The sequence below is a fragment of the Nycticebus coucang genome, chromosome 11 (genome assembly GCF_027406575.1).
Source record: "Nycticebus coucang isolate mNycCou1 chromosome 11, mNycCou1.pri, whole genome shotgun sequence".
NCBI lineage: Eukaryota > Metazoa > Chordata > Mammalia > Primates > Lorisidae > Nycticebus > Nycticebus coucang.
The window spans coordinates 4,355,462-4,381,862 of NC_069790.1; the positions used below are offsets into that span (position 1 = coordinate 4,355,462).

General features: G+C 47.0%; 1 protein-coding gene across 10 annotated transcripts in view; it reads left to right on the forward strand.

The window, feature by feature from the left end:
• Positions 1-19,921: 19,921 nt before the first annotated feature.
• Positions 19,922-26,401, forward strand: part of COBL (cordon-bleu WH2 repeat protein) — a 288,304-nt gene continuing 281,824 nt past the window's right edge. For 2 of the 10 annotated variants that reach the window (XM_053609588.1, XM_053609590.1), the window contains exon 1: positions 19,925-20,154. In XM_053609588.1, coding sequence (XP_053465563.1) covers positions 20,114-20,154 — 41 coding nt within the window. In that variant the 5' untranslated portion in view covers positions 19,925-20,113. Of the gene's footprint in view, positions 20,155-26,401 lie in introns of all 10 variants that reach the window. The other 8 variants (XM_053609592.1, XM_053609594.1, XM_053609595.1 and 5 more) reach the window with 7 other exon arrangements.

Consider the following 26,401-nt stretch of genomic DNA (forward strand, 5'->3'; position numbering starts at 1 on the left):
AAACTTGATCCAGTTTTGTTGCAAAGCCAACAACAAATATAATTTATAGACCAGGAACTCCTTGACTGAAGGGGAGTCCATCCCCTTGAGGAAGGACCCTCTACAGTATTGAAAATGTAGACAGTTAATCTTTCTCTCAGTCTTTCCCCAAGGGACCTATGGTCTGTTACCAAGGTCATTATACACTGGGGAGAAGGAAATAATCAGAAGTCTGGGGACGACTGGGCACTGACTCTGCCCTGACTTTAATGCAGTAGACCCAACACATCGCCATGGGCCCCTGGTCAGAGTCGGGACCCATGGAGGTCAGTGTTAGGTCCATCCCATCTGTGAACAGGTCCTCCCACTCACCCTGTGGTCATTCCCCAGTCCAGAATGCATCATTGCACCCGACACACGGAGCAGCTGGTCCAGTCCCTGCACTGGTCTCAGGACCTCTGCGGTGAGGACTGTTATGGTGGGGGAAGCCGAGTGACATGCACTAGAACTGCCTCCGCCTGGGAAAACAGCACATCAGAAGCCATCACACATTCCTGCAAGGATGGCAGAGATTAGTGCCACCATCAAGGAAGACACAGGGTGGTGATTCCTGCCACCTCCTCATTCGTCTCTGCTATCTGGCCTGTGCAGGAGACAGATGGAACCTGGAGAGCGAAAGGGGATTAATCACGAGCTTAACCAGGTGGTGACTCCAATCACAGCTGCTGTGCCAGATGTGGTTTTGTTGCTTACGCAAATTGCCACATCCCTTGACACTGCTGTGCAGCTCCTGATCTGGCAGGTGCCTTTTTCTCATCGCCTGTTCCTGAAGACCAGAAGCAGCTTGCTTTCAGCCGGAAAGTTCCACCTCAACTCTCTATGTCGCAGTTTAGTTTTAGGGGGTCTTGATTGCCTTTCTCTGCCGCAAAAAGTAACAGTTTGTTACCTTGGTGATGCTATACTGTTTGGACCTAGTGGGCAAGTAGTAGCAAGTACTTTAGACTTATTAGTAAGACATTTACGTGCCAAAGGAGGGGATGTAAATCAGACCCAAACTCAGGAGCTTTCTACCTCAGTGAAATATCTAGGCGGCCAGGGGTGTGGAGGGTGCCACCATACTTTTTCTGAGATAAGGAATGCACTGTTGCCTCTGGCCGCTCCTATACCAAGACAGAAGCGCAATGCCTGGTGAGACTCTTCAGATTTTGGAAGCAACACATTGCTCACTGGTGTGTGCTCCTCCGGTCTACATACTGCTGGTTTTGAGTGGGGTCCAGAGCAGGAGAAGGCCCTATGACAAGTCCAGGTGCTGTGGCAGCTGCTCTGTTCTGCACCACGTGAGCAGCATGGAGTGTGCTCACGGTCTTGGTGGCAGAGTGGTGCTGTCTGGAGCCTTTGGCAGACCCAGAGCTGAGCCGCAGCACAGGCCCATAGGATTTGGGTAAGGTCCCATCATGTCTGTAGGCAACTACTCTCTGTTTGAGAGACACTGCTTGACCTGCCTGCTGCTGTGCCCTCTTAGAAGCAGGATGCTGTCTGCAGACCACCGAGTTGCCATGGGACCTGAGCTGCCCGTCAGGAACTGGCTGGTGTCTGGACCATCGAGCCAAGAGGCTGCGTGTGGCAGCAGCACTGCATTGTCACACGGCAGACGTGGGGCCACATGTAAGCTGCAGGAGGAAGTCACCTAAGTGCCTGCCGCCCCCACTCCTGCTACCTGCCTGCTGTCTCCCATCCACATCTGCCACCTCCCAGGAGTGCCCTGCCATTCACTGCAAAGGAAGACACGACACAGGCCTACTGTGCAGATGGGTCTGCACCCCACGCAGGCACCACCCAGATGTGGATGGCCCTGGCATCCTGGGACACTTAAAAGGACAGTGGCGAAGGGAAATCCTCTCAGGCAGAAGAGTTTCAGGCAGGACGCCTGTTTATTGACTTTATTTGGAAGAAGAATGGACAGTGATTATACACCAATTCATGGCTTGTAGCCAGTGGTTTGGCTGGATGGTCATGGACTTGAAAGGCATATGATCAAAATACCGGTGACAAGGAGGTTTATAAAAGATATATATGGATGGGCCTCCCTTTACAGCAAAAAAGACTTGACGGTATCTGTGTCCCATATGAATGCTCACCAAAGCGTTATCTCAGCCAAGGATGATTTAAATAATCCCCCAGGTAGGATGAAACCAGCCAGTGTCCCAGCTTCCCAGGTCATCTCCCAAAGGGTCATGGGAAAGTGGCCACTTCTGAGTGCCCAATCTGCCAGCAGCAGAGACCAGCACTGAGCCCTGATGGTGCCATCTCCAGGGTAATCCTGATTGCTCTTGCCCTTATGAATGGGTGCCATCCAATCCATTCAGGGCCTGGATAGAACAAAAGAAAAGAGAGAGGAGAGCCGAATTCCTCTCTTTGTTTAAGTTGAGCAGCTTCTTCTCCTGCCCTTGGACTCTGATGCTCATGGCTCTTGACCTTGGGGCTCAGATAGGACTCGGAATGTTGGTTGCTCTAGTCTCAGGCTTTGGGGGCTTATACTAACACCATACCACTGGCTTTGCGGCGCCTCAGCTAAGCAGCAGAGACTCCTCAGCCTCCATCAGAGCGTGGGCCAATTCCTCATTGTAAATCTCTTTCTCTGTATCCATATATATCCCACTGGTTCTTTCTCTGGAGAGCTCGGACTAATCAGACTTTTCACATTTATGTTAATGACAGGCATTGATTGTCCTTTCTTTCCCCCCCTGGCAGTGTCTTTGATTTTGCTATCAGGGTAATGCTAACTTTATTGAATAAGTTACAAAATACTCCCTGCTCTTCAACTTTCCAGAGGAGTTTCTGTAGAACTGATATTACCTCTTCTTTAAAGGTTTTGTGGAATTCACCAGGGAAACCATCTGGTCCTGGAATTTTCCTTGGGGGAGGGTTTTTAGCCTCGTTTTTGGTGTCTTTAGCACATTTAAGGAGCGTTTTCGTCCTGAGTGTCCATTTGTAGTTTGTGTCTTTCATGAAATTTGTCTAGTTTTTCTAAGTTGTCAATTCTATTAGAATTTTTATTTTATTTAATTTATTTATTTATTTGAGACAAAGTCTCACTATGTTGCCTTCAGTAGAGAGCTGTGGCATCACAGCTCACAGCAACCCTAAACCCTTGGGCTTAAGCGATTCTCTTGCCTCAGCCTTCTGCATAGCTGGGACTACAGGTGCCCGCCACAATGCCCAGCTATTTTTGTTATTGCTGTTGTTGTTGTTGTCATTGTTGTTCAGCAGGCCCAGGGCAGGGTCGAACCTGCCAGCCCCCGTGTATGTGGCGGGTGCCCTAAGCACTGAGCTATGGGTGCCAAGCCTCATGTTTATTTTTAAATCTCCCCATCTGTAGAATCTATAGTGATGTGACAACTCTCATTCCTAATATTGACAATTTGTATCTTTTCATATTTTTACCTGAATATTATATAGAGAGTTTTGCCAATTTCATTGATCATCTCAAGAAAAAGATGGTATCATTGAGTTTTTTCTAAAGTTTTATTTATTTTCTTTTTTCTTTTTTTTTTTTTTTTTGGTAGAGACAGAGTCTCACCTTATCGCCCTCGGTAGAGTGTCGTGGCGTCACACAGCTCACAGCAACCTCCAAATCCTTGGGCTTAGGCGATTCTCTTGACTCAGCCTCCCAAGTAGCCGGGACTACAGGCGCCCGCCACAACGCCCGGCTATTTTTTTGTTGTTGTTGTTGCAGTTCGGCCGGGGCTGGGTTTGAACCAGCCACCCTCGGCATATGGGGCCGGCGCCCTATCCGCTGAGCCACAGGCGCCACCCAGTTTTATTTATTTTCTATTGTATTTCTTTCTTCTCTGATCTTTATTACTTATCCACTTGGATTGGATTGGATTTGTCCTTCCTTTGTAGTTTCTTAAGGTGAAAACTGACATTGTTGGTTCAAGATGTTACGTTTTTTTCTCTTTCTGTCACTTCTAATACTGGTGTTTAGTGCTTTGAGTTCCCTCAAGAAGTGCAATTGCAGCGTCCCACAGAATGTACAGAGCGTGTTTCCATTCTCGTTCCATCCAAAATAGTTTCCCTTTTTACTTCTTACTTAATCCTTGGATTATTTATTTGTGTGGCATTTGTTTCCAAATATTTGGGATTTTCCAGATATTGATTTTGTTATTGATTTCTAATTTAATTATTCTATTTTGACCAGAGAACATACTTTATATGAGTCTTTTTATGTTTTCTGAGGCTTCTTTTATGGCCTATAACATTCCTTATCGTGATAAATGTGGTCTGTGCATTTAAGAACATGCACCCCACCACTGTCGGGATAGAGTGCTCTTTAGAAAAGCAATAAACTTGTAAGTAGGAGACTTTGGTCTTCGTCAGTCTCCTAGAAGTTGAAAACTGGAAGCCTCTGTGCTGCATTTGACTTGTAGATACATTTGGTTTAATTCACACCGAGCTTCAGATATCTAAACAATTTCAATATGTAAAAATTGGAGGGGCTTCCCTGTCAAAATTCTGGCTCGTAAGACCCAAATAGACCCTAACCCTGAATGACCGTTTGGGTTGAGCAATCCCACTGAAAAACAAAAGGATGAAGTGAAAGTCAAACTTACAAAGGGCCCAGGACTTCACAGATCTATGTTTACACTTCCAGGCAGTGGGAGGATGATCCTAAGGGTGTGGGGAGAGTGATACTGGGTGGTACACTGAGGTGGGACGCTGCATCTTGAGACAGTGGGAATGGTATTGTGGGGGCAGCGAGGAGGCTGCTGCCACCCTGCAGGTGGGAAGTGATGAGTGCCTATATGCCACAGAGTTCCTGGAATGGGAGATTGTTTGGTTCTATGGCCATAGATTCCTTAGACAGGTCAGGCAGGTTAAGCAAGGTTGATCCAAATGGGCTCTGTTTTTGTTTCTTGGATATAAAACCATCATTCTTATGTTTATTCTCACCAGCTGGAGCTGCTGAAGGAGCAGAACAATGAAGAGGGAGGAGATACCCAGGCCGGTGATTTGGAGCTCACTGCACTTGACAACTCCACTTGACACTTTGTGTTTTAACTCATGGGGCCAAGAGAGTGTGGATCACTGCAGGACGGGTGTCTGGAATTGACTACCCAAGGCAGGATGGGTGTCTGGAATTGATGACCCACTGCAGGAAAGGTGTCTGGACTTGATGACCCACTGCAGGATGGGTGTCTGGAATTGATCATCCACTGCAGGAAGGGTGTCTGGAATTGATGACCCACTGCTTAGGAGTTTAGACTTTCTCCAATCAGTCTTCTCTTTTCTATATATAGTAACCACAGTGAAATATGCCAATATTAAGTATACTTCTTAAGCACATGTGGAAGTAGTTTGAGATGATAAACAGTTGAACATACCAGTCTGTGTGTGTATTAGTAATGGTCTGGAAACCAGTCATTTTGCAGTCACCATAGTCAGTCCAGTCCACAAACACTCTATTTTATCCCTACCTGGGTGTATGTGGTGCAGGGAAGCCACTTCTGCACCTGGGAAAAGAGCTTCCCTTCCTCCCGGCTCTAGCACCTGGGATACTACCTAGCCAGCTTTCTCTGCATTCTGTTCAGATGCTGCATAGAGATTGTATCTTGCAAGAGGAATCCACCTCTCATGTTCCTCTCTGCTCAGTCTTCATGCTATTGTGCAACACACAACATGTGCGGGTGTAACTTCAGATGGATAGATTTTTCACATGTGAAATAAATACTTTTTATAGTCACACCCCTGCTGATACACCTGTGCTGAACTTTAGCATTAATTGTGCTCTTTTTATCAAACTGACCTTAACCAACATCCATTCAAATCACTCTCCCTTCCATGTGTCTGTTTTGATGGGAGCAAGATACACACACACACACACACACACACTCCCTTGCTAGGAGTAACTGGGCTAGGAGGCTGAGGCAGCAGGATCACTTGAACCCAGAAGTTTGAGGTTGCTGTGAGCTAAGGTGATGCCACAGCTGGCTATCCTGGGCAACAGAGAGACTGTCTCAAAAGTAAATAAATATATAAGTAAATAAGATAAGTGAGCTGACCCACAAGACACTCCCTCACCCCCATCCTCCACTCCCTGCAAGCCCACTACAGAAGCCATTAGGTTTATCTTTTGGGAAATGCCTACTGAGTTACCTTTTCATGGTAGTTATGTGTTAATCAGCCTCTTAACACTGAAAACAATGACACAGAGGAAAGGGGAAGGTGAGGCAGCCCCTAGTAACTTTTCCTTTCAGCCCCGCCTTCCTCCCTGTACTCTGCCTGACTGTGTCTTGGTAGAATGTGTGTCGAGAAGCGAAATAAAAGCAGCTGAGTTTTGTACAGTTTTCACTGTTTTGATAGGAATGAGATACACAAACATACATGAGCTACCCAATTCAAACTGTGTCATTCTGTGATTCCACATAAGAGCTGAACTCTCTTCTACTTCCAGTTAAAACTGGCATTGCTCAATAAAAATATGAATGGCACAATTCATGCTACGGATTTAAAATTATAATTTTTCTTTGCACAAAGTGACAGAATGCAGCAAGTAAAAAACACCGTGACAGATTGAGATAGGAATCATAGAAAAAAGGAAAAAGTGGTACACTTTTGTGCCTCCAATGGCGCTTTCGTCTCTCCCCCTCTCCTGACTTTTGAGCCGGGGGACCTTCACTTTCACTTTGTGTTGGATTTCAGGATGGCTGCAGGGGGCGTCCTGTGAGCTGGACCACGGGGAACTGAGAACAAGGCAGGAAAGCTCCTTTCAAAGAGCAGGTTACTGCTCCTCACTGAGGAAACAAAGGTAGGCGTGCAGTGAGTAAACTCTATCACCCCTCTCCTCTGCAGTTTTTGCAGCCTGGCTTCCCTCTCATGCCTACGCTGCAGCTGCGGACACCTGACCACTGACCACCGCCCTGCTCCCCCATCCCTGAGTGACAGTGGTGACTCTGGCTCCCCCCCACCAGGGGACAGCCACAGCAGGGTTCAGGCAGAGGCACAGAGCCACCAACAACCGATTTGCCTCATTATTCTCAGAACTTTGTCAGCGCTTCCATGGATTGTGCAAATGAGAAACAAGCAGGTGGCTCTGGCCCCAGAGGGGGCGACCAGAGCAAGAATGGTTTCAATCTATTGTTTTGCTTGGTAGGAGTGGAGTGGAGTGGAGCTGGGGATGGGATAAGGGGGGGTCTTGGGCCCCTCTTCTCTTTAATCCAAGAATCCTCTCTTTAATCCAGGGAGGATTCTGATGTCTGGTATGTGCCCTAGGAGCAGGTTATTTTTAAAAAGCTGCAACCTGGTGAGTGTAAACACAAGCATCTTCACCAAGCACCCCTCCGACAGGCCCGGTGGCCAGCAGGGCCTCTGCACACGTGGGCAGCTCAGTCACAACTTCTCAGGCTCCAGCTCCCTCTGCGGTTGACGCCAAGCCAGATCAGGTCTGACCTGCTTTACCCTCTGGGATTCTTGGCTCATTCAACTGTGGTGGGGGCCTCAAGATGGAGAGCTGACTTCTGCCAAAAGGCATGTGACGCTCAAGTGATTAGTTGCAAAAACAAAAGTAATACCTGCAGAGGAACAACATTCCAGAGGTGCCTGGTTTGAGAGGTCTGCCCCTCGGGTGAATTTTTAATCAGGGGGTGTGGGGATGTGCTCCTTGTGCAGGGTGCCAGCATTCCCACTCATCTGGGCATGGCCTCTCCAAGGCCCTCCCCCATCCTGGCATTTCTTTCAATGAGCAAAACAAAAGAAAAAATAGGGGATTAGAAAATTGAACAGAGTAGCCTGGTGGCATTCACAGATCTGATATTTTGATCTCCTTTTTTATTTTAAAAATAGCTCAGAAGACCTCGGAAGGGAAAGCTGTGATTGCGAGGTGTGAGACACACAGCCGGGGAAGCCCTGGGCAGGCGCAGATACCCTGTCACCTCTGGGCAGCCCCATCTCCACTCAGCTGTGGTGTTTCTGATGCAGGTAGGAGGCAGCTGCTCTTGGGAGTTAAAAGTTGCATGAACGTCTGTTCTTTTCGTGAGAAGATGTACCAACTCAATGGACAGTAAACTTTTGTTGCAGAGGTGTGCACAGGCTGCAGAGGCCTCTGTCCTCAAACACTGTTCTAGAAAGGGCCCGCACTAACGTTTCTACCATTTTCAACCTGCAAATTCTTGAAGATTTCAGAAAATATTCCTAGGGAATATATATTTTTTTATACTTTTGTTTCTTTGTTTGTTTTGAGACACTAGAGTCCTATGGCATCAGCCTAGCTCACAGCAACCTCAAACTCCTGGGCTCAAAACATCGTTCTGCCTCAGCCTCCTATATAGCCGGGAGTTCAGGCACCTGCCACAATGCCTGACTAGTTTTTCTATTTTTAGTAGAGATGGGGGTCTCACTCTTTCCAGGCTGGTCTCAAACTCCTGACCTCAGGCAATCCTGCCTCATCCTTCCAGAGTGCTAGGACCACCCAGATGTGAGACGCCGCACCCAGGCTGGGGAATATATTTGTTATATAAGTGAGGTTTCTTAGGCTATAGTACCCCACAAGTAAAAACACTGGCCAACCTTATTAGCGAGTGAGAATGTTTCTGCTTCTATCCCACCATCCTTAAGGAACTCCAAGCCACAGATGGCCCCAGGACTCCCCCGAGGAAGCTCTTCCTGTTCTGCCCAGCTCAGCGCCCTGTCACGCCCTGAGGCACCCCTAGGTCCCCCTAATTCAGCTCTCTGTCCCTCATTGCTGCTGACCGATACCACCTTAGCTGCTGGTGGCCTCAGGCCTTTCTTCTCACTGAATCCCACATGATGTGGCTCACGGGCTGCTCCTTCTTGGACTTCCCAGGGGTAGCAGTGTCCCCGGAGGTGGAAGCAGGTCCCAATCCTCATGGTGCTATAGCCTCGAGTTCCCCACTCTTCCTGCTAAGAGACCCGCTGGTCCTGGCCTCCCCTTTAACCCCCAGGATGAGCCTTCTCAGAGGCACTGCACACCGTGTGAGGTGTGGGTCCTGGCAGCCCACCTCCTCTGCCCACCTAGCATAGCACTGGTGTCAGCTGGGAGCCCTTTGAAATATTAAATATTTGGGAAGTCAGGAATATAGAACTTATCTCCTTCTCTTTCTTCTCCTTGGTAAATATCACCCTTTGGCTCACTAAAAAGATCAAATTATCACTCGGGAGGGTGGCGGAGGCCGTTGGCTGCCACAAAAAGCTACCATATTCAAAACATAAATTAAACATTTAGATCTGGAGTTATATTCCATCCGCCAATCTCTCCGCTTTTGAACCATGTTAGATAACAGAGTTTGTAATACATGGGGCAGTGTGAAAGAATACGGAACACTGCTAAATCCGGGTTTGGCTTTTGGAATGACATCTAAATTAAGTAAGAGTGAACAAACGCGAAGGATATAGTCTTATTTGCAGACTCATGTGCCCTTAACCTTCCCTTGACTTAGAACCAGGGATCTCCTCTTAAGGCAAAATCACATATAAAGACAGAGCAAATCTCGGCTCAGGTCAGAAAATCCTCTTCCGTCAAAACTGTGTGGATGAGTTTTCTAAAGAGGCTCATATTTCCAGAAAACACGGCCAGAATCCTCCGTGCTGTTGTATAACCTGCCTGTGGGCTGAGGGTGTAGGAGCGAGTCACGGGAGAGACAGGCTGCACCCCCCCGCACCGAGGGGCCAGGGTGCCCCGCAGGAAGCACACGCGGTGGGCTTCACCAGGATGAACGCTGTGACAGCTGGCAGCTAAATAAAAGCCTCACGACAAAGTGTCAGGACAGCCACACCTACACATTCTCCCCACTTGCCACTTGGCAGCGAGCACAGCACACAGTGGCTGACAAACCCTCCATGCTGGGACTGTGTCTGCCCTGAATGTTCATGGTGGAGCGAGTGCGGCATTGATCAGAGTGACGCATGAGGGCAGAGAACAGAGGACTTCAGGTGAGGTGGCCCAGGCACAGATCTTTGCCCTGTGTAACTTTGGGAGCCTTCGCTAAGTTCCCTGACTCTTCCCTTTTTTCATTTGTAACATAGAGACAACAGTAGCACCTATCTTTTGGGTCACTTTGCGTCTGGCATGGTGCTTGATAGCTAATAACTATCCTTAAATGTCAACTATTAATGTAGTTAATAACTCAGTCAACATAGGCTTATTGTCTATTAGGTACACAAAGTTGATCATTATCATTATTAAAAGAGAGGGAGAGATGAATGAGGTTTATATATATGTCCACTGCTGGTGGGGCGGGGGGCAGAGGAGGGAACCGAGAAAGGGGTGGTGATTCCGTTTACAGAGGTGGGATTCTGAGACCCAGCATATGAACTCCTCTCAGAGGCTCAACTAGGCAAAGCCCAGAACCAGCCCCCTCCTACTTAACTCAATCATGGCCCCAGCTGATCTTAGTTTCTATTCCACTCGGGAACCCTCACACTCAGAAGCAATGTGGCTGCACAACCCTTCCTGTTCCTGACACAGGTTTGAGGATTTCTGGAAATCAGAACCTCCCCCTGCCTGTCCTCCTACATCACTAATACCTGACCCTGGCCTGTGGAGCCCATCCCTATTAAATGTAATTAGCCCTGACAGGGGGCAACAGATTAATATACAACAAGTTATTTTTAAGAGTTCCTAATCAAAGAACAGGGTAAAGGCTGAGAGGATAGTGTCTCTGAGATAAGCTACCTTTGCTTTCCTAATACCCCCGTGCATGGTCCTACACAAAAATTACCACTGTAATTTTGTAAATATATTTAATTTTTAAAAAGAGAATTCATACTTCATAATATTATGTATAACAGGCCTTTGGGCAAAATGCAAGCAACAAAAGAAAAAATAGGCTAATTGAGTTTCATCAAAAGTAAAAATGTTGGCTCAGAGCCCCTAGCTCAGTGACATACACCGAAGCTGGCAGGTTCAAGCCCGGCCCAGGCCTGCTAAACAACAATGACAACTGCAACAATAACAACAACAAAAATAGCCGGGCATTGTAGCGGGCGCCTGTAGTCCCAGCTACTTGGGAGGCTGAGGCAAGAGAATCACTTAAGCCCAAGAGTTTGAAGTTGCTGTGAGCTGTGATGCCAGAGCCTCTACTAAGGGCAACATAGTGAGATTCTATCTCAACAACAACAAAAAAGTAAAAATGTTTATGCTCCAAAGAATACCAAGAACATGAAAAGATGACTCACCAAATGTAAGATAAAATTTGTAAATCATACATATATAGATAAGGGAATTGAATGCAGAATATATCAAGAATCTTACAACTCAAAAATCAAAAGGTAAATAACCTAATTTTAAAAATGGTTAAAGGACTCCACCAATCCCTGATTGTATATTTATGGATTTTTTAATTTTAAGAAAGAACAAAATCATTCCAATATATTATCCTGTGATTTACCTTAACTATAAAAATGACTCCTATTTGATGAATGATTTTAATTTAGAAATGTTAGTTTAAGAGAAAACTAAGTTACTGAAGAAAGGAAACTCTTACAAATCAAAAAAAATAGGAAATCATCCCAAAGAAACATTTCTCAGGCTGACTTATCACCACAAATACAGCCTCCTGTGTGCACTCGGTGGGGCACTCTGCGTCTACCCGGCTGGCAGAGTTTATTCTCTAGTCCCTCTAATCCCTTGATAACCGGAACTCTAATTGCTATTTTACGTTAGCTTTTCTTTCTTTCTTTCTTTCTTTTTTTTTTTGAGACAGAGCCTCAGGCTGTAGCCCTGGGTAGAGTGCCATGGAGTCACAGCTCACAGCAACCTCCAACTCCTGGGCTTAAGCGATTCTCTTGCTTCAGCCTCCCAAGTAGCTAGGACTACAGGCACTCGCCACAATGCCCAGATATTGTTTGGTTGTAGTTGTCATTGTTGTTTGGCAGGCCTGGGCTGGATTTGAACCCTCCAGCTCTAGTGTATGTGGCTGGCACCCTAGCCACTGAGCTACAAGCGCCGAGCCTACATTAGCTCTTGTACTTTTCACAATTTTTTCATAATGAATTATACTGTCATTTGGACCTAGCAAGAAAGTTAGAAGACTAGGGTTGTTTCTTAAACTTAACTCATGTTATAATAAAAAGACAAGTTGAAGCAACAAATAACTAAATAGAATAAAAATGGGTAAAGGAGTTGAATACTATTTTTTCAAAGAAGAGTGGTTAATAATGGCCAATAAGCACATGAAAAGATGCTCAACATCATTAGCTATTAGGGAAACACAAAATGAAACCACAATGAGACGCTACCTCATACCCACTATATATAATTAAAGACACACAATAACAAATGCTGTCAAGGACACGAGAAACTGGAATCCTAATACATTGCTAGTAGGGTTGTAAATGTTACAACCACTTTGGAAAAATGGTTTAGGGTTCCCCAAAACATTAAACATGGAGTAACAGGCCGGGCGCAGTGGCTCACATCTGTAATCCCAGCACTCTGGGAGGCTGAGGCAGGTGGATTGCTTGAGCTCACTGAGAGAACCTGACCGACACCATCTTAGGGGTTCAGCCATTTTGTCAGCTATATTGTTCAAAACTGATGAGTCACTGTGAGTCGCCAGTTTTCCACCTTGAGTCATTGGCTTCCAATCAGAAACTGCCTTCTGGATTGGGCCATATGGCAGGACCAGTGGCAGCCAATCCAGAAGCAGTCCCTTTATTTAAATTGTATAAGCCCACTTTGCTGTGCTACACTATAAAATACTCCTGTTACAGAGCTCAGGGCTCCTGGCTTGGATCCGTTGTAGCGGAGTCCCTGGGAGCCCAAGCTCGAGCTTGCGACAAAACAGCTCTTTTGTTTTTGCATCGGAATCAGCTCCCTGATGGTCTTTGGGGACTTTGTGATCTGGGCATAACACTCACAAGTTGGAGACCAGCCTGAGCAAAAGCAAGACCCTGTCTCTACTAAAAATAGAAACACTGAGGCAGGGCGGCGCCTGTGGCTCAAGGAGTAGGGCACCGGTCCCATATGCTGGAGGTGGTGGGTTCAAACCCAGCCCCGGCCAAAAAAAAAAAAAAAAAAAAAAAAAGAGTATCACTTGAGCCCAAGAGTTGGAGGTTATTGTGAACAATGACCGCAGGGCACTCTACTCAGGACAAGGGCTTGAGACTCTGTCTCAAAGATAAATAAACAAACAACCACACGCACACACACACACACACACACACACACACACAGTAACAAAAGGAATAACCCCAAAATTCCAATCTTAAATGTATACCCAACACAAATGAAAACATGTGCACACAAAAACTTGCATATGACTGTTCCTAGCAGTATAATCCATAATAGCCAACAAGTGAGAACTACCTAAGTGTTAAAGAGATAAACAAGGTCTATCTGAGCAATAAATTGTTCCTCTGTTAAAAGGAATGAAGTCCTGATACGCACTGCAACGTGAATGAACGTTGACGATATTATTCTTCATAAAGGAAGCCAGTCAAAAAGGGTCACGTACTGCGCGATTCCATTTATACAAAATGTCCAGACAGTGGATTTCAGGGTTTAGAGAGAGAAAGGAACAGGGAGTCAATGCTAACAGACACAGATTTTACTTTGGTGGTGATGAAAATGTTCTGAAATTAGGTAGTGGTGATGGTCATACAACTTGGTGTATACGCAAAAAACCATTAAATTGTATACTCAAAAGACGTAAATTTTATATTATATGAATTATATCTTGATTAAAAAGTATCATTCTATATACTTTTTTTTTTTTTTGAGATAGGGTCTCACTCTGTTGCTCAGGCTAGGTGCCATGGTGTCATCATAGCTCAGAGCAAACTCAGTCTCCAGGGTTCAAGTGGTTCTCCTGCCTCAGCCTCCTGAATAGCTGGGACTACAGGTGCTCACCACGACACCTGGCTAGTTTTTCAACTTTTAGTGGAGACAGGGTCTCTTGCTCAGGCAGGTCTGGAACTCCTGAGCTCAAGAGATCCACCCACCAATGGCCTTCCAGAGTGCTAGGATTACAGGCCTTAGCCAGTGTGCCCAGCTACAGAAATATTTCTTGGAGTTATTATACTATTATTAATGACCCCCACCTAAAATATGTCCTGTTTAAATAACCTACCATCCTAGAATGAAAATCATTCGATCCTCACCTTAAAGCAAAATTGAGAATGTAAGGGGGATTCCTCAAGCCTCTTCTGAGGGGTCTCCGTGGGCTTATACTCAGCCACTCCTCATAGCAAGTCCCAGCCTGGTGTGCTTGTCCTCAGCCATGGGCTCCACAAAGTGCCAAGCAGGGTCCTTAGCTGAATAAGTCACATCTTCCTCAGGAGTTTCAGGAAACATAGGGCCTCTGTGCCGAGGAAAGTGGTTCTAGAGCAGTGGTGTTACTTTGAGCACTACAGCTCACTGCCTTGGAAAACTTGTGTCCCTTCACTGACATAGTGGGAAGGGCACCCCGAGAACTGGCGGCTGTGCCCCAGCTCGAGGAACATGCACACCTGCTGGAGCACAGCTGTAGGTGTTTGGCTTTTGTTTCCAGGTTGAGGACTTTTTAAGGAGCCAGGAGTCCAGCTGCATGGGTATGAAGTGAGAAGCCACCAAAAGCAAGTGAAAATCAAGTATGAATGATAAGGGTTGGAATAGATTGAGTGCCTGGAAGCGCCAGGCATCACCCACCCCCCATCCCCCCACAGTTGAGCACCTCATCCCACTTAATTCTCACTGTGGGCTTGGTGAAGCAGGTGTTATTCTTCCCTCCAGGAGGCAGAATTGTTATTTCACTTACTTGCTCACTAGTCCTGGTATGTCAGCTTTGAAAGCAATAATCTATTTTCTAAATCTTTGTTAGTCTGAGGAAGCTGACCTAACAAAATACCACAGCCAGGGGGGCCTTCAACAATAGAAATTCAGGGCGGTGCCCGTGGCTCAGTGAGTAGGGCGCTGGCCCCATATGCCGAGGGTGGCAGGTTCAAACCCAGCCCCGGCCAAACTGCAACAAAAAATAGCCGGGTGTTGTGGCGGGCGCCTGTAGTCCCAGCTGCTTGGGAGGCTGAGGCAAGAGAATCGCGTAAGCCCAAGAGTTAGAGGTTGCTGTGAGCCGTGTGACGCCATGGCACTCTACCCGAGGGCGGTACAGAACAGAAGTTCTGGAGGCTGGAAGCCCATGATTGAGGTGACACTGGTGTTGGTGTCAGGAGAGGGCTCTCTTCCCAGCTGGCCTACACGCAGCTGCCTTCTCTGTGTCCTCACCTGGGTTTTCCTCTGTGCACTGGAGGACAGAGAGGCGGCTCTGGTGTCTTCCTCTCTGTATAAGGACATCAGCCCTTGTCAGATTATTTTTTGCTTTAAATATGTCCCTAACGCAGTGTTTTCCAACCTTTTTAATTTCACGGCACACTTGAACCTATATTGAAACTTCCGCAGTACACTCAATTATGTTGATCAAAAAAAAAAAAAAAGAGTAAAAAAAGAAAAATACTGTGCTTTGAACTTCTTTCAAAAACACTTTAATTAATGATCTCTAAAAACTTCTGCGGCACAACTAAGATCCTCTCATGGCACACTAGTTGAAATCATTGCCCTAACATCTCTGTCTCCAAATACAGTCACACTGGGAGTCAGGGCTTCAACCTATGAATCCTGTGGGGAACACGATTCAAGCCATAACACAATCAGAATAAAGATCCACTTATCTACTTTGCCATCTAAATTTGTATTAATCATATAGTATGCTTCATTTATTTATTTAAAAAGTCCCTATAATGTACAAGAACCAGGCCCTATAAGGTGTGGATTCGTCCCTGATAATCCTCATTTCAGAAAGGAGGAGATGAAAGTCTAGAGTGAAGTAATTTGCTCTTGGCAATACCACCAGTAAGTGGAGGATCAGGCCTGAAGAAGTGCACGTGTGAGCCCAGGTGTGGTCCCTGCACCTGCAGCCTCGGCACACCCGGGTGCTTGTTAGAAATGCACATTCTCAGGTCCTACCTCACACTCACTTTGTTTTAATAATATCCCAAGTAGTATCTTGTGCATATCCACCCTGGCTGCTTCCACCTGTGACTGTGACATGCATATTTACTTCCATTCTGCCCCTTCCCTTCAAAGGCAGCTCGAGTGACTCTCAGGCCATTCCAGGCGCAGTGCCTCACTACATGAAGGGCTGAGTGCAATCTCCCAGAGGCTATTGAGACCCCAGGTGGGCCTGCCAAGGGGAAAGGTGAGGCCTGGGAGGAGAAGTCGGAGCAAAAGCAGGGGATGGTTTAGAGCAAGGTGATAATGTCCCTCAGGTGGCCTTACATCTGGTCCTCAGCACAAGTGACAGCTCCTGCTGCGTGGGTCAAGAGTTGAAGACTGTAGTCCAGACCAGCAGCCAGGGTCACCAGTTCCAGCAGGTACAAGGCCACAGACTGGTACTCTGGAAGCAGACCAGTGCTCAGCTATGCTCTGTGGCTAAGAGGAGCAGAGGCGCTGCTTTCAGAGGCCTGCAGGAAGGTGAGATGGAGACCTGCAGTCAGATTCAATCCCTCAGTAACTTGCTGTTCAGTGACTTCATGATGCCAGCTCGAAATTCACCAAGAGGCACTATTTACACTATGAAAATGGGCAAACACTACAAATTGAGTTCTTTTTGTTTTTGATCTTTAAGACACAGTTCTGCTCTGTCACCCAAGGCTAGAGCGCCATGGCATCATCATAGCTCAATGCAACCTTAAACTTTAGTGATCCTCCTGCCTCAGCCTCCCAAGTAGCTAGGACTATAGGTGTGAACCATCATAATCTACTAATTTGTCTATTCTTTTGTGGAGATGGGCTCTTACTCTTGCTCAGGCTAGTCTCAAACTTCTGGTCTCAAGTAATTCTTCTGATTTGGCCTCCTAAAGTGCTAGGATTACAGGTGTAAGTCAGCATGCCTGGTCTTTTTTTTTTTTTTTTTTTCCTTTTAAAGAGCTATTTCTAAACACCTATCAGCACATTCCTAGATGTTCACAACACCGTAAGAGAGATCACTTGGTGATGGTTAATATCTGAAAGTGTGCTAGTTTCATTGAGGACATTTAAAAGTGCTTGCAGGGAGGCTAGGCATGGTGGCTCGTACCTGTAATCCTAGGAATCTGGAAGGCTGAGGCAGGTGGATCCCTTGAGCTCAGGAGTTCAAGAGCAGCCTGAGCAAGAGCAAGACTCTATCTCTACTAAAAATAGAAAAATTAGCTAGGTGTTGTGGTAAGTGCCAGTAGTCCCAGCTATTGAGGCTGAAACAGTAGGAATACTTGAACCGGGGATTTGAGGTTGCTGTGAGCTAGGCTGATGGCCAGAGCTAGCCTGGGCAACAGAGTGAATCTCTGTCTCAAAAAAAAAAAAAAAAAAAAAAGTATGTGTAGGGAACAGCCAGTAAAGATCAGCCAGTAAAGGGCATTTGAATTAATGCCCTTATGTGTGCTGTGCCATTTCTCTACTGTCCTGGTCAGTGACCAGAAAGGCTGGGTCACCCCTAACAGCCCCCCCCAGGCCTTTGTTTGTCAGCCCACCACCTACTATTTCCCACACTGTCTGGAGGAGCTAAGCCCTGGCCTATTCCATCTGACTCGTCTAGCTGCACCTATCAGGTGGTTGTGTCCACAGTGAGCACAGTGGCTGGCGTACAGAAGCTGCTCCAAAAGATCTGTTAACTGCACAATTGGAAAACAATTCTACACAGGTAGGTCTCTTGGGATCCTTACCAGTTAGGGAAGTTTGGGTTGTAATAAGTAGACAAACTGGGTTCCGGTGTCTCCTAAGCTGTGCTCCTCCCCTACAGCTGACTCAAGCTGTTGCCAGGTCTAGCCCTCTTGAACTATAGGTCTCAGGCAACCATGGCTCAGCCCCTCTCTCTGGTGGCAAGTCTGACCCATATCCTCTTAATGAGACAACTCTTTTCAGTCTTAACCTTTTACTTCATTTCTGGAAACTGGTCCTTGTTGGGTTTCTGAGTCTGAGATGTTTGATGGCCTTCCTAGAATCTGTCCAGGCCTGAGGCCACCTGGGCCTTCCTCCTAGGAGATCAAGTTGAACCTCAGCATGGAGGTGGAATATCTCCTTGTGATCATTTTCCTGAGACCTTGACTGTCAGAGTCACTCTTTACCAAACACCTGCTTCTGCCTTCCTGATGGTGCTTCTGGCTCACCATTTGAGACATGGGGGTTGTAGGGTGGTGGTGGTCATTCTGTGCTGCTTTTGCCCATGTCCCCACAAGACCAGGCCTTTGACTTACATGTTCCTGTGAGCAGGACTTCTTCTCTGGGACCTGGGTGGGGTCCAGACCTGCTCTGCCAGTCAAGTTCTCAGTTCTGGTCCCTCCTTGGGTGTCCTTCCCACAGCAGTGTCCAAAGCAAGGAGGGGCTCAGCCAGTTCAGGCAGGGACGCTCTGATACCCACACCCAGGGTGGAGAGAGTTGCAGAAATTCATTCATTCGGTGCACTGACTCCACCTGGCCAAGTGCTGTCTTAGACACTGGGAGTGAGGAATCAAACAGACACAGGTCCAATGCTTACCCACAGCACGTTCCAGGGGAGAAGACTGGGACAAACATAGGAGCAAAATGTATGCTGGATATATATTTACGTCTTTCTATTCTATTTACACCTAAGGTATACATTTACCTTTACTTACTGTTTACATAAATGTCAATAAAACACATATACATATACACATACTGATTAGTTGTAAACATTGTACTTGTACACATTTCTTTACAAATACAAATAAACTTAAACGCAAATAAACAATGAATGTGATAACACACAAACATAGTGATAATACAAGAAAATAAGGCAGCCCCAGGGGAGCAGTTGGGCTGGAGCGAGGGTCCAGGATTGGAGAGGGAGCTAGTCCCTGAGCAGAGACCACAGGGTGAGGAGCCAGAGGAGGGGAGAATCCTGGACCAGTGAAGGGACCAGCTCAGCTCATAGGGAGAGGGGACGTTGGGCTGCAGGGCAGTGAGCTGAGCTGAGCCACAAGGCCACGTGGAGACGGGAGAACCATTCTGGGTGGGAGCCAGGCTCGGAGCACCCAAGGCTGGCAAGCCATAGCGAGGACTTACACTTTCTATCTGGACTGGTCTCCTTCTCCACTTTGTTAATGAGGAAGCTGTGGGTCGGGGCGGGGAGAAAGGCTCAGCAGGCCTTGGGCTGCCAAGGGAAGCATCACCTCCAACGCTGAGCACTCTGCGGGGCGCTGGATCTTACATCCGATGGGCCTTTCATTCTAGTCGTTGGAACCTTATGAAATTGCCGGGTTTTATATGTTAGACTTTCATACCAACCAGCATCTTCTCTTTCATGTTTTGGGGTGAATTAGGAAGAGAGCAGAGGTGAATTTCTGGCAGATCAGTTCAGGGACCGCTGGCTGACACGCTCTGGGCCCCCCACGCCCGCCCGCGCTGGAGCCGCAGTCCGTGTAGCTGGAGCGCCCGGCCGGCCCGGCTGGCAAACTCGTGCGGGCACCCAGCCTGAGCGGAGCCCTCTCTAACTCAGCCCCGCCGCGCTCTGGCCCCCATTGTTTCCCATTCAGTAGGCCCCAAACCTGCATTTCTAACAAGTTTCCAGGTGCTACTGGCGCTGCTGGTCAGGGACCCCAGTGGGGTCCCACGCACCTCAAGTAAAGGTCAGAAAGTGGCACGGACACTAACTGCCTGTCCTCCCTCGCACGGACCGGGGAGGCCAGGTGGCTGCCTCCCCCGCGTCTGCCCCCGGAGCGGCCGGCCTCCGGGAAAGGGGAGCGCTCCCGCCCGTATGGGGCAGCCGGGCAAGAGGCCTCCGCGGCAGCCGCCCGAATCCGCCGGGCGCGCAGGTGCCGGCCGCCCCCTCCCCAGAGCCGCGCGGCGGGCGGGGCGGGGCGGCGCTCGGGGGCGCGGCGGGACCGGCGGGCGGGGGCGCGGCGCACCTTCTCCCGGCGCCCCCGCCCCGCGCCTTTGCCTGCCCCTCCCCGTGCGGCCGGCGCCCCCGCCCGCCCGGGACGGTTCCAGCCCCTTCCGTCCTCTCCGCCCCGCCGCTGTCCTCCGCCGGCCCTCGTGGGAGGACCATGGGTCAGCGCGGAAAAAGTGAATGAGGGCGGCAGCGGCGGCCGCCGCAGCCTGCGCCTGACTTGGCCCGGCCAGAGCACCGCCCGCGCCCCGGGCCGCCGCAGCATGGACGCGCCGCGCGCCTCGGCCGCCAGGCCCCCGACCGGGTAAGCGGGCGCGCCGGGCAGGGGCGCGGGCCGCGCTCGGGGACGGCCGCGCGCTCTCGGGGTGGGGGCGCCGTCTCCGCAGCCCCGGGGCCCGCGCCCGGCCGCCGGGGGTGGTGGCGGCGGGGAGGGTTGTGTAGCTGGGCACTCGGGTCGTTACCCAGGTAACCGAGTCGGCCCAGGCCGGAGCGCACTTTCCCGTGGGGTGTGTTTGTGGGCGAGAGCCTTTTTGGGGTCCCTGCTAGCTGAGCTCCCCCCGCGGCTCCGAGCTTCCCCCCGAGTGTTTACCCCCCGCTGCGGAGGAAGGCGGTGAGACACCGGGCTTCAGTCTCCAGCCGTGTCACCGTCTTGCCTGTGGCTGAGGTTCCAAACAGGTCGCCCCCTACCCGGCCGCCGCAGGAGTCGGGTCCGCCCTTCCCGCAACGTGAAGAGCAGGGTTCCTGGACTCGGAGGGTCGCCTGGGCCCCGCGTTTTCGGGAGGTGTGTGGAGAGGGCTTGCCCGAGGTTTCCGTGACAGCTGCTCCCCTCCCTGCTTTATTCCCGGGTGTCCCTTTACAGTGTACGGGCGTGGAGGTGGGACCAGGCCGCAGGTGCGGATCCCCGCTGCAGGCCGGCCAGCCAGGGCGCTAGCCTGGTCTGCGCTCTTCCACCGCTGCCCAAACCTTTCCCGTTTGTTTGCTATTCTCGTTCCTTGCGTGTAGGATTACATGTCACATTTAGGATTTTAGTTGCAGAAACAGTAATTTCCCTAATAGAGGATAGACAGTCCTGCCCATTAATCGCCTCCTGAGCCAGGTTGAACCATGGTCATCCCGCCAGCCCGCGTACCGCTGGACCGCAGGGTCGCGCGCTGCCCATGTGGGTTTCAGCGCGCTGCGGGACAGACCTTCCGACTTCCGTGGTGCCTGCTGGAGCAAATGTGTTATGAGTCTTACAAAAGGAATGAGCGGTTGGGGTGGGCCCTGCACCTGCTTACCCAACGGGGCTCACTTTCCGCTGTAGCAACTGGATGTGAAAGAGGCAGCTTTGGGGACAACAAATCTCTTTTCTTCTGCACTTGTGTCCCACTGACTCACGCTGTCCATGTGGCCATAGGCAGTTGTGTTGTCCAAGTGTGTAAAGTTTTCAAACTGGGATTTTTTTCTGAAGCCTCACTTTAATGCCAGGAAAAAGTGAGCCAGGTTAGCAAATCAAATAATCCTGAAGGCGAGGAATGTTAAAAAAGAACTTTTCTTTTTTTTCCTTCTTTTTTTTTTTTTTTTTTTGCAGGGCACTTAGTGGTGGTTATATAATTCCCTTTGAACAAACAAATCTCCCAATAAGAAAATATTGGGAGAAAAATGTGGGAAATCCCTTTTTAATGGTAATAGGTGTCTCGAAATAGCATAGAGAAATGTTGAAATAGAAGTATCTTTAAATCTGTGGCTTTTCTACTCTATTAAATGAACGTATTTAAGGAGACTGAATTATGTTTTTGCCATCACCTTATAAGTAAATATGAAGAAGAGAATATTTAAATGGTTGGCAAAACCTTGTCAAAAGAGTATCTGTGAAATCGTTTTCTTTTCTTTTTTTTGCAGTTTTTGGTTGGGGCTGGGTTTGAACCCTCCACCTCCCACATATGGGGCCGGGGCCCTACCCCTTTGAGCCACAGGCCCTCTGTGAAATCTTAAGAGAGTTAGATTATAGAAGTGAATAGGAGACCCCTCTGAGAGTGGCACTCTTCCCAGAGATAAGCCATGGGTCCTTCCCTAACATATTACAAGGCCCTGGTTGCCGGCCCTGATTGGCGTTCCCGTGTGAGTCGCATTGGAAAGCTAAGGACTTTTGCTGTGGAGATGAGAGGAAAACATGAAACTGTTATCACCGGAGCATTTTAGTTTTCTTCCCTCTCACTCCTATCTACAGTATCTGGTTTGTTTGCTTGGACATCTTTGTCCAAGGCCTGTAAACATACTGTTTTTAACTTTTATTATTCTCAATTATTTTACCATTTGTTATTTATTAATAATGTTAGTGAAGAGGCATTGAGAAAATTTCAGTGTGCTTATATTTTTCAGACAAGAATTACATGTTAAAATGATAAGCTGTTTTAAAATCTGAGGGAAGAAAGGGCATTAGATTTTTGAATATTTATATAATTTAGGTGTATTGCTTCCCTATCATAAAGGATAGATATTTGCCTGTAGTCCCAGCTACTGGAGAGGCTGAGGCAAGAGAATCGCTTGAGCCCAAGAGTTTGAGGTTGCTGCGAGCTGTGACGCCACAGCACTCTACTGGGGGCAACAAAGTGAGACTGTCTCAAAAGAAAAAAAAAGATAGATATTGCTGTGAAATTAACGGTGTTAATACTTTATTGGTGGCAGTCACATTCTGTTGGCTCTGTTCTTGGTATCATCTCCCCTGTCCTGTGAGAACACGGCTCTGTTTTGCAGTGTTGCTTGAAGGTCTGTTTTCTGATTCTGCAACAGTTGATTATAAAATCAAACTTTCTGAAGGTTATTGTTTTCCCACATAATAAGGAACAACTGGTGTGATGAATTTGTTGTTGTTGACTGAAACTGCCACTCATTCTTGTGTGACAATTGCATAGACTAGGTAATGAATTAAGGAGATTGTACATCATTAAAATAAGGGCTACAAACACCCTTCTTGAGGATTACCCAGGGGAAAGGTTGATGAATAATATTCGCTAATTGTATATTTGACTAAATTATTGCGAATTATTAGTTATCCTAAAGTTTATACCTGTATTGCTAAAAATGTAGGTATAAACTTTTACTTGGATTAAAATTACATGTTTTAATTAATTTCATTAAAAGAGTGACTTATGATTAACTGGGAAAAGTATTCTAATAGGTCAGACTTGAAGTGACTTTTTAGGGAGTTTTAGAGCTCAACTGAAGTGTAATAATTGATATAAGATTCTAGAACACAAAGGCAAATTGCCTTTTAGTGACGTTTTAAAATATATTTAAAGCTATACTTTTTATGTTTTGCTTTTGGTTGGTTTGTGGGCTCTACCCCGTAGTCAGTTGTTAGGGAACACAGGGCTAAACTTCCTATTGGACCTTACATCAATAAGGGGCAGAAGGCTTAGTATTTGGCAGGATAGTGCTTAATTTATTTTTTTATTTTTTTTTTATGAAGGAAAGACAGTTCTGTAGTGTAGAATAATCTCCAAGGACATGGAATGTCAAAACAGGTGGTACATTTGATCAATGGCTGCATTCAGGCAGTTGGTTTATGTAAAAAAAAATCAGTGGAAGATTGCTGATCAATTTCAGCAAGAAACAGTCTTTGCAAGGACATAAATGTTATTCATTTCTCTGCATACATTTATATTTATGTAATCAAGTTATTACAATAAGAAGACATTTTAAAAAATTAATCAAAGAGGGTAACTCGAGCTACTCCAGTCCTGTCAACACTGAACGTTAAGTATAGACTGCCTGCTGCTTTTGATAATAACATGGGCCAGCCACAATGACATTCTGTATTAAACTCTTATAAGCATGCAAGTATTAAGGAAATTTTAACATCTGTACACCATAATACGAAGCTTAGTTTTTTAGGTGGTTTTGCTTCGGGATAATGTGTTGGTGAATGTGTTTACGTTCTGTCACGCGAGAGCATGTATAATTATGTTTTATAAAACTTTTCCCATTTAATTTGCACACTATTTTTAAAAGATGTTTCTTCAGAGCATTCTTTATTTTGGCAATTCATTGAAGCACGTAAAAGGGATTGTTCAATGGAAAGTAGAGAGTAGGCCCAGGTATTTTATTCTTTGGTAATTATAATTTTTACTGAGAAATTAGAGATTTTACATATTTCTCTGTCATAACATCACATAATCTCAGAGCATTTTTATTTCTGAATGGTTGTGGAGGGATGATGAAACTTAAGAATGATTAAAATTTGGCTTAAAGGTCTTTGTAAATGTGAAGTCTCTCTGGCCTCCCGGAAGCCCAGGCTGCAGTGCTCCCGTGCTCTCTCTGGACCTTCCTCACTGCACCGTGGAGAGGATTATTATTGGGTGGGACCATGACCTGGGCAGTGAGTGACAGCCCCCACATACACGCCACAGTCCTGACCTTCACGAACTCTTTATAATTTGGAACTGGAAAATGAAGTCATAATGTGTGCATGCCTGCGGGTGCTCCCATAATTATTGAGAAAACAGTGATTACAGGACGTATGTGTATACCACGATAAGCAGTTTAGGTTTCTAGGCCTTTTGTGCTTTTGTTATTAAATTTATGATTGAATTTAATTTTGTAATTCATCAACAGTTTTAAAAAAGTTAGCAGAAATATTTGATACTAAAATAATGTCTAGATCAAAGACATGGAGATCTGAACCCAGTTAACGATTGGTTTGGATTTAGGCTTGAGCTCAGTAAAAACACTGAACAGAGAGGTTGTATTTATTATGTCGTGTTTCCCCCCGTACCGTCATTCTCTCCCCGTCCACAATTAATTATGACGTCTGTGGAGTTTGTTTGCTGGTTAATTTTAATGATAGCCTTTTTTCCATTTCCATATGGTAGAGCAGAACATGGAGGGGGTTATTTCCTGACCGCCTGAAGGATTTTATGCATCTATCTTTGTACTTTTTTCCTACTGAAAATACTGTATTTCATATTGATTTACATTATTGAAATGCATTGATATATTGAAGATAACGGCTTTTTGTGGTCTGATGATTTTCATTTATTTGAGTTGTAAGTTTTAGTTCCGTACCTCCCCTATTTCATACCTTTGCTTTCTCACTTCTGCCTCGTCCTTCAAGTGTTTCTGTATTTTCTGGGGCACTTTCTGGTTTTTTGTACGTGAATTGATGGGTAGCGTATATCACCTTTCTTTCATGTTTCATTTCCATTGATTCTTTTTCATCTGTCTCCTCCTGGAGCAGTATGAAACTTCTTTTTCTTATGCACACTTGATAGGAATTCCTTTGCTTATTGCAAAGATAATAATAGTGATTGCTTTCAAGAGTTGCTGCTGTTTATTCTAGAGTACAGTTTGCTATGTACTCTGTACTATCTACTGTCCATCTCAGAGATTTTCCCTGTGCGTCTGAGCAGGCTGCTCCAGGGAAAGATGACTTTCCCCAGCTAGGTGATAACCTTTCGGTTTTAGCAGGGTCTCCCTTCTCAGGTGGTAAAGTGCTGCTTGCCAGGGTCCTGTCTTCTGTAGGCCAAGTCCAGTTAGAATAATATTCTAGCCGGGGGGTGGGGGTGGGGGAGAAGAAAAGAGAAAAAGCTGTTAAAGCGACTGTCAGAATGTATTTTACTTTGATACATTTGATTAGACAGATTCCCAAACGTATTTGCACAAATACATTGGTAGATCCACTTTCTGCCTCCAGCAAACCAAGGGATGCCTTTAAAGAGACACTGATTGATTTTGAGAAATCATTGAAGTTCTTGTCCCTTAAAAAAAAGTGATACAAATTCCCACCTCTCATCTTCTCTCCTGGGTGCCCCTCCAGTGTCCCCTGGGCAAGAGCCTCCATTAGGAGCCCTTGCCTGAGGGATGCCCTCACTTCCTAGGCAGGGACGGCCAGGGAACCCACCTTCCTTTACCTGAGGACACACAGGAACCTGCCCACAGCCCCACTGGCACAGACATAGTCAGTGGCCCCTGGGCCCAGCAGGGTGTCTCCCGCAATTCAGAATGCCTTTTGCTCCTTAGTTAATCCTACTTGACTTTCTCCTATCAAAGATAGGGAGAGTGAGTAGACAGAACACTGGCTGAGGAATAAGAAGATTGGGGCCCTGTACCTTACCCTTCTTGGCGTTGCTGCACGAGAACAGGGCAGACTGAGAACACTTCTGCAAGGCAGAAACTTCCCTGTTAGTGCTGCCCAACTGGGAGCCCCTGAGCTCCACAGGAGGCTGGTGCACTGGAGAAACTGGGTCTTTCACTTTATTTAATTTTTATCCACTCACATTTAAGTAGCTCGGCAGTGGCAGTGGATGGGGGGGCTCGGGTCTCTCCTCATGTGACCTCACCCTGAGTCTCAAGCGTTTCTCCTCATCTTGCTTCTATCCTGTCCCAGAATGACGCCTGCTGATTTTTCAGGCTGCAGCGAGGTGTCCTGTTAGGGCCTTCTTCAGGGACTGGCTCCCTCGTGACCTTGCACTTGCCCCTGTGAGACACCTTCACACCGCAGGGTGGGATTTTCCATTCAGAATTCAGTGGGTCAGTGTCCTCTGACCCACTGACTTCTGAACTCCTTGGAG